Source organism: Pocillopora verrucosa, chromosome 12 (assembly GCF_036669915.1).
Source record: "Pocillopora verrucosa isolate sample1 chromosome 12, ASM3666991v2, whole genome shotgun sequence".
Taxonomy (NCBI): Eukaryota; Metazoa; Cnidaria; class Anthozoa; order Scleractinia; family Pocilloporidae; genus Pocillopora; species Pocillopora verrucosa.
Genome location: NC_089323.1, coordinates 15,732,102 through 15,741,172, shown reverse-complemented (window position 1 = coordinate 15,741,172; position 9,071 = coordinate 15,732,102). Strand labels below are relative to the sequence as shown.

Genomic DNA, 9,071 nt, shown 5'->3' with positions numbered 1-9,071 from the left:
TCATTTTTGACCAATCATAAGGGAGAAACTTGAATCGTCAATTCCTCCCGCCTTCCTTTTACCAAATATGGTAAGTGATAGCACAAAAGACTCTTACATCTTATTTCCACGTCGCCATGGAGGTGAAAACAACCTTCAATCCATCGCTGCCTTTCTTGCAAATTTAAATCAGCGGCTAGTGTGTATAATGAGTGTTATTGTTATTTGCATCTCGTAGAGAATATTTAGAAGATCTATTCAATTTTTTAAGGTTAGCCTCGGGCCGATTTTCCACTGTTCCGCGAATGTTTGCAGCTGCTGGCTGAAAGCTGCTCCATTTTTATCTGGAATTGGACGTTTTCCGAGCATTTGATGCATGCAAATTTTTAGGAACTCAAAATTTGCGTTGTTCCGTTCTGGAAACCGATGGCATCCAGATGTATTCAAACTCTTAATGATCTGGACAAGATATCCGATAGGATCTACTCCAAACATTCAAAGGTAAACACTTGGTTAGCATTTGCATCGTGAAATTAGAGTAAATATTATAACTTGGGGTCGACCTGTTACCTTAATTGAGCTAATTATCAACAGTTGTTTTCCTCGGATAATTTGTTTATTATGTTTATTTTAAATATTTAGGGGCGTTTTCGCGCTGGTATTGAAGCCAAATTAAAAGCCGCGAGAGAGAAAGCCGAACGATCGTTGCGGGAAATCGACGAAGAATCTCCTTCATGCAGTTACAAGGAGACAAATACTTGTCGATCTAGTATCAGGTAACGTATTCTTAACTCGAATTCCGCTCTAATGAAAATTTAATTAACGAATTAGTTAGGTAAATCATGGTAAATTCGAGAAGGGAAACAGCTATGTTTCCATTATGAAAGGGAGATTGAGAACAGAGAAGCTTATCAGCTAGAGGGTGTTATTTTGGACTAACACTAAATTCTCCTGTCTGGTTCTGCTTCTACAACCATTTGTAAAAATGTTGAGACAACCTAAGCAAAAAGTGCATTTACTGACTTCATCGATTGGATAAGAAGAACTTTTGCACCAAAATCTAAAAGCTGCCCCCTTCCCTGGTTCAATGTTGTTCATCAATGTTTTGTACATGGTACTGCCTAACTAAATATACTGACATCGCAAAGGGGAAGGTTGGAAGGATCAACTTTCCCCTCATGTGGGCTAAACATCATATCTGGTGCTTCTTAGTGCACCATGCCACAGAAACCAAGGCCATGACCACTGGGATCTTATAATTAACCTTAAACTATAACATGGAAATGTGATCTTTAGATTATAGGCCAGCAGATTTCAAATTAAGCTGAGTGGTACATGATTTACATAGAACCCCACCACCCATAGCACTCCACCACCCATAGCACCCCACCACCCATAGCACTCCACCACCCATAACACTCCACCACTCATAGCACCCCACCACCCATAGCAACCCACCACCCTTCCAGCATTGTGGATAAAGGAACAAAAGTTACAAACCTTTGTATCATTTCAGGCCATCAAGTTCAACTCCATCCTCCAGAACTTTTTCAACGTCTGTTTCAACTTCATCAAGATATGTAACTTCAGAATGTCAAAGCAAAATACGAAGAGAAAACGTACACAAACCTTCCTCTACAAAATCAGCTCCAAATGAGCAAAGAGCCAGAGCTCAGAGGAGGAAAACCAAATCGTGTCCAAGCTGCTCAATAGCTGACAAAACAGAGGAGGAGCAAAAAGATTGCAGTGGCCATCTTCCTTACACTGTGTCATTTTTTGGCAAGTACAATGGAAAAGACTCAGAATATAAACCAACTGCCTGGTTCAACCTCCCTCAAGAGACAAGCGTTGGTGTGATTGATACTTTTGCTTGTGATGAGAAGAACAAGAAGCCAATTTGTTACTCAGTGGATAATAAAAAAGGGGAAAGTGTGCCTAATCTTTTGAGACATAACTTGCCAGTGAGGGTGGGACAGAATGGTATTGTAAGAACTGAGAAGAAAGTGGAATTAATACCGGAAACTGATGATGGAAATACAAAGCAAGGGAAGAAACGCACAGCTCCACTGAACTGGGAGGAGCAGCTGAATTGGCATAATGTGAGTCTCCTGAGTTTCTTTATTGTTAGCACTTAATTAGCAGGCTCCAGACAAATCTAGACATGCCTTTTTGCCAGGTGGTCAAGAAGGCTGTGAGCCTTGTGAGTCCTTTACTGCAATAGTGTGGGTTTGATAGTCTGGTAGCGGTGACTGATGTTTTGACAAACTGAGCAGAAGTCATCGTCAGAGTCAAGTGAATAGTTGTTGTCAGTCAAATGTTGTAAGTCTTAACTCCCAAGATCTCATAAGTAATTCTCCTTACTGTCTCCCATACAGTTCTTGTAATGTAATTTTGGAGAATTTGGTATTGGATCAACTGGTAATCCCCTAACCGATCTTTTTCTTTATTCTCATCACTTGTTTGCTTGATATTGTATTTATATTTTAAGGAGAAATTCTGTCATGGTCACTCATGAGAGTTAAAGGGTTAACTTAAATTCAGTTTTTACCCAACCTCTTCATTGAAGTATGATTTCTTGATTTATAAATGGAGAATTCTTTTCATAAACAGGCATGTGTTGTTTCATCAGCATTACAGTCAGAGAAGGATTCCTCCTCAAAGGTATGGAAACAATGTAAAAATTAGAAAAACGTGAAAAAATAGTAAGGCATTCCTGATTGTAATCAAGAAGGGTGGGGTAAAACAACTGATTGATGGGCATGGGATGGGAGATAATAGGGGAATACAGTTTTTATCACAATTGGCTGTGATATCACAATCTGAGTGGCAAATTTGCTGTTGTGGATAGGGGTACAGACAATGCTGCTTGTGTCATTGTGTCACACAATGGTTACACACTAAAAGAATCATTTCATTTGATGTCAATATTGTAGTATTAAAAAACAAATTGACAATGGTTTAGTGTGGTCTGTACTCATATCAACAACAATATTTGTCATCGCAGTGGTCAAAATTTGTTGCAGACTTACTCAGCTGTGCCTTGTGAGTCAACAACATTTTGACCACTGTGATGACAAATTATATTGGTTTTGATAAGAGTACAGACCACACTAAACCACTTTCCATTTGTTAATTTGATTCTGTTTATAAGAAGACTCATCTTGAATGGTAATCTCCATGATCTAATACTTTTTACATCTGCATAATTATTCAAGTACACTTATTCCATTGATTAATTTCCTATTCAAGAGTTACTTGTTAGGCCCATTGAAAGCAGACTCAACACAGCTCTTAGAAGGCATAAACCATCACGCTAAAAAATTTACAATTATATTCAATTTTATGAGAGTAAATAAAAACAGTGTAATTTTTTAAACTTTGAGATAAAGTAGCCCAATAGCTGCATCAATGCCTTGCTTTTTTAATGAAACAATTGATGTTCTTTCCTTACATTGTGATGCATCTAGTCAGGAGTTTGCAGAAAGAACTCTTTCAACTGACGATGTTGCTTCATCACCTTAAAACTTTTTAAAGGTAAATGTTAAATTAAAAATTCTATTATATAACAATGTACTTAACATAAAACACTGCTGGTGAACAAAATAAATACATGATATATGTGCCAAAACATACTTTCACTTCTGTAATCTTTGTGAAGCATTTTTATGCCAATTATGAAGCAAGGGTCAATGCATTGCACCCATCTTACAATTTACAATACTACCCTCTGGGTCGCTTATGTGTATTGCACTACCCGCATGCGTGTGTCAAACGCGTGTAGTACGTGTGGCTTTACGAGACACGCGAAAGCTGTGCCATGCAAGTAAAACGTATGGCTATGATCCAACTCATAAATAAAGTATTTAAACAATACCTCAGTAACTTAAGCAGCTAGAAGTGTGTAAAGTTTAAAATGTGAGGCACAGAATCTTCTGGACATCTTAACTGCGATCTTTTTGCAAAAACAAATTTAATTTTAAAGCTAAAAGAGTAAATTTTACTATTCCTGGCTGCTGGAGAAATGATTAGAAGTTTAAAATTGAAAACCTTGTTGAGATAATGGGAAGAGTCTGGGTTTAAAAGTACTTTTGTCTTTTTGTTCTCGTAACTAAGATCTTTATTCATTTGATAGTTCTGTGTTTTCCATAGGGCTTGTATGAATCACATCCAGTTATTTTCCACCACAAGAAAGCGCAGCAAAGGAATGTCTATACACGAAAGGAGGAAAACTATCTTTCACCAGCTTACAAGCTCAGTTTAGAAACACGCTGGGTATATCCCGATCGAAGGAACTTAATTTCCGCAAAAGATAAATGTATTACTGCTGTGGAAATTGAGGATAACAGAACTGATGAACTGGTGAAAGTCGGTATGGAAAGTGCAGATCGTGCAGAGCACGATGGAAAAGATAATGCCGACGAGTCTGCGAAACATAATGAAGAGAAGGTTCCCAAAAAGGTTACCTTCGAAGATGAAAGAGTTGTGAGAAAGAAAACAGCAAGGATTCCAAAAGGAAAGAATAGAGAGGAAAACGATAAGAGGAAAACTAATACTGTTGAAATCATTTCTAAAACTGACCAAGCTGAAAAAGTTAGTTTACAGCAAAGAGTTCGTCCAAAAACTAGTCAAGGAAGATCTGGAGGACCAGATAATGAAGTAATGGCGAGCGATAGGAAAATGTGTCGACCGCACTCTGCTCCTCCTGCTCCACCGTCCTCTCCAAGGCTCCCGATTGAATCCAGATTTTCCAGGTGTATGCCTATAACGATAACGATCCCGACACAAGGTGATTTAACAGAAAGTAGTAGCGACCTAAACTTAGGAAACAGAATAAGCGTTGAACCAAAAACGCCTGCTGAAATCAGTGTCAGTGTTAGTCCTGGGGAAAGCGAGGAAACTCTCGTTGAAAGCGAAAAGAGTCCAGCATTTTCTGTCGACATTACTCCAAGTTCCTCACCTGAAAAAATCATCCCGAGGTGCGTTTCCTTCACTAAGGCTCCCAGATCTGCGCCAGTCTCTAGAACCACACCAAGACCTGAAAATGAAACTCTTCGATCGAGATCATCCACAGCTCTTCAAAGAGAGCCATACAGGCCGCCCTCACCCGTTGTCTTTGAGTCAGAGTCTTCTTTAGAGTTGCCCAAAGATTTGCCCCCCGCCCAAGCCGTTGTGGCTCTAAGGAAAAAAATTCGCGAAGATCTTGCCCAGCAAAATCGTGAATTACAGTTGGAAATTCAGCACTTGTACTTAAAAAAGCATACAGAGTAACTATTTTTTTTAAATAAAGACTGTTAACTTTTACAATTCTTTTGTTTTGTTTTGTTTTTTGTTATTGGTTTGTCATCCCCTGACCAGGTAAAACTAACACCCACACCCAGCCCCGTAAAAAAAAATATCCCGGAAAGAAATATCCCGAAAAAAGATCCCTTCCCTGATCCGACTTAACTACAATTCAAATAATCTAAATCGCACAGAACATTCTAAAGTATACAAATTAACAACTTAACTTAACTTAACAAGTACAGACAGAAGAAGTATTTACACGGCGACACTTAGCGGCAGTACACAAGGGCGAAGCAAACAGGCGCTTTTTTTTTTCCTTCTCCAGCTCCTCTCTTCGTCACTAGCGTCCAGTACCTCACGATGTTCCAAAATTACATAACTAGGTATCCGCATGCTCACCCATTAGTCAATAGCTGTGTTGTGATCAGGGATATGAAACCTCAATAGTAACGCTTTAGATTTACGTGTATTTTGCAATATAATGAAGGAATGCTAGTGTCATTTGAAAACTAGGACTAAAATTGGTTATTTATTAGCATGTTAGATCGTGTAAGTTACCCTCGAAAGTTTCCCACCTCAGTCTTGAGGTCTTTCTTCTTTCCACCCTCGTAGTGTTCTAGAGAACGTGGAAATGAGGTCTTACACTGGAGCTGATCTTAGCTTGGGAGTGAAATGTCCTTCGTTCAGAGACTCTTTTTATTTTTATGTACTTGGGGGAATTATTCTTTAAATGGCATGTAGGTTAGCCTTTTTGGCCTTGAAAACTTAGATAACACTAAGAAGGCTCCCATTCTTCATTTGCTGGGGACTTGCAAAAAACAATATCTTGCATGTTGGCACATGGATAAAAACAAGTGAATAGACAGGCAGGCAAATAACATAAGGAGAGCATTCTTTCCATGTACCAAAAGCATAGATTGAACCCACCAGAAAACATTTTAGACTGCAAGCAGTTCCTCCTTGTTGGCAAAGTAAAATGCATGAGTAAACAAAATTCAGTGCATCCTAGTGGTGGAGTGCATGTTTAATTTTGCTGATTATTTTTCACTTGTGAGGAATTTCAATGAAAAGGAGCAACTACTCATAGTCTACCAACATTTTGTGGAAAAAAAAAGCCTTGGCAGATGTTTGAATCCTGAAATATGTAACAAAAGCCATTGCCCAAATTTGAAGCAGTTAAGCATTTCTCATCTCAATCTCATTGTCCCACAAACAAGTGACATCACAATAACTGATAGAGGAGAAAGCATGACTGGAGAGACTAAAGCAAACATATCAAAAGACAACTATTTCATTGATGGAAGAAACTGTTTTATTACAAGCACATTTTCTCACTGGCTTGCACCACTGGAGGCAGGAGCCGCTCCACCTTTTCGTTTCTGGGACTTGGCCTGAGTTCCCTCGCGGAATCCATTTTTAAAGCGGCGATGTAGCTCTTTAAGGTGGCGCATACGGCCGGTTCCAGTTGTCTTTCTTCGGTTAGCTTTGATGCTCCAGTTAACTAGAGAAAAAATTTTGAGTTTTCAGAAGTTGAAAAGCTTTCAATGGAACAGTCACAATTATGCTAAATAAAGCAATTTGTGTGTTTTGTGTCTGGTGCATGAAATTTTTGCAACAGCTTTAATCTTTTAAGTTTCCAAGGTTTTCTACAATTTCTTGCTTAATCAAAAGTATGACAGATCAGTTATCAAACAGCCTGATTTGAGTACTAATAGAGCAGTGCCATGCAAGTAATTGGACAGTGGAAACCCCATGCTTGTGTAATTGGACAGAATGTATCTTGTGTGGGCATTCTCACCACCCTTTTGTCTGTTTTAAGAAAACTTTTCACCAATGGCTAGTTTGTTTTGAATAGTTTGTCATAGTTTTGATTAATTGTTTACCGAACTTTTTGTACCTGTAATGATACTAGTGATTAACAAATTGGACTGCTGCTATATGGTCATCTGATTTCTGTCAATCACACTTATGATTACAGACCGAATTGGATTCCACTCAGTTCTATAACAATTACAACTGTGTCGATAACAAAATCATCTATTATACCCTTGTTTGGGTCTTAATTGGGTGATTTAAGTCCACACTGTCCAACTCCACCCATCCAATTACATACACTTGTCATTGGACTTGCAAAAATGGACAGTTGAGCAATCAATTAAAATTAAGCACTTAAAGCCAACAGCCTATATAACTCAACTACATAGCTAATCAAAAATGGAAAAACTTCTGAAATGGCCAAACAAACATACAGGGACAAAATCAGCTGGTCTAATGACTTTCATCATTATTAACAAGAAGGGTATGTGCTTTTACTTAAAATTTTACAATCCTGAGCTTCCCCCAATTTGTAACTGAAGCAATTTATTGGAAATCGGACTTCATGTCACACAAGTCATAATCACCACTTTAACAACAACTTAGTTTACTTCAATTATAACATAAAAAAAACAGACTTACACTTCCTGGTTCTAGCGGCTGGATAGCCACAAGAAGCACATCGCTTCTTCTGAATGTGGTATGCTGAACGACCACAGCGCACACACAGAGTGTGTGTCTTGTTATGGCGCTTACCAAAACTCGATGTTCCCTTCGTCTGTAGTGAGAAATAATAACAAACTCACATGAAAACATTTGATTGCGCAGTGAGGATGGGATTCAGAAAAACTGCATTCGAATAAACGAACGAGCCGAAAGATGGGCCGAAAAGAAACACTTAATTAAAACGAAAGACTAAATAACACGTTCATTTCAATCAAGAGGGACAATTTTGCTTCGACTTAAAGTAACGGTGGCAGTTGTGTGTCCTTCGTGCGAAAATTAAAAAACCTACCGCTACTGTATGTCAGTTGACTTAAAAAAGTATTCATCTATGGATTTATTTGGCCAATTGGACTCAACTGACAAAAATGCTCTTATATTATGGGACTAAGTTTGTATCCAAAGCGCTTAACGTAACCTTGTAGTACTACGAAAACAGTTTCACCACTATAATCCCAAGTTAGACATCGAACAACAAATTCACATCATAGATTCACACATATAAGACTGATTTATTATTTTAGCGCTTAAGATTTTAATTTCGAGTGCTCTACAACGAGATGGAAGCAGATTTAAATGTACGAAATACGAAAACTCACCATATTTCGATAAGGCCGTGAAAGAGAGGACTACTTAGTAACCAGGCAATGTTCATATCCCATGAGGTCAGCGGGTAGTGTGCTATGGTCTGAGCCTGCAGTGTTTCGATAAGTCAAAAACAGTAGACTGGACTGAACTTGCGAAAGAACTTGCCTTTTTTTCTTTTCTTTTTCTTTTTTCTTCTTCTTCCATAGTAAATTATCGTTAGTCACCAATAATTTCCGTAGTATTAGCCAGCTTTATGAGCCTGAGAAAAAAGGAAGACCTCAAAATGGTGGTGGAAAGACGCCTTTGCATCGATAATGCCAGGGGCATTGATCCACAAGTTGAACGAAGCGTGAAAACTATGAACCGAGCGAGAAATACCCAGGCCACACTGAAAACCCAAATCGATGTTGATATTTTCAAAATAAATGCCTAGTATATAAAAATCTTGAGAGGTTTTAACGTTGCAATCTCCAAATTCGCCGTTGGCAGCTCCGCCCAAAATGATGACTATAAACCTAGACATGCATTTGCAGGGATACCCACTGCTACCACGGCCCCTCTCAGGATGGCATCGACAAATTTGCAATTAACAACATTGGAGGAGGAAGAGGCGAAAGAATTTCATAGACGTTGCTCTGGAAAAGTGTCCCCACTGATCATGTAGATCTGGATCATTCACCAAT

The 9,071-nt window shown here is 38.6% G+C and overlaps 1 protein-coding gene across 1 annotated transcript; it reads left to right on the top strand.

Annotated features, from left to right (window-relative positions):
- The first annotated feature begins 121 nt into the window (after window positions 1-121).
- LOC131788026 (uncharacterized) lies at window positions 122-5,261 on the top strand. Its single transcript, XM_059105109.2, has 5 exons — window positions 122-480; window positions 622-755; window positions 1,496-2,078; window positions 2,590-2,640; window positions 4,129-5,261. The coding sequence occupies exons 1-5, from the start codon at window positions 406-408 to the stop codon at window positions 5,245-5,247; spliced, it is 1,962 nt and encodes a 653-aa protein (XP_058961092.2). The 5' UTR covers window positions 122-405; the 3' UTR covers window positions 5,248-5,261.
- The last annotated feature ends 3,810 nt before the right edge of the window (window positions 5,262-9,071 follow it).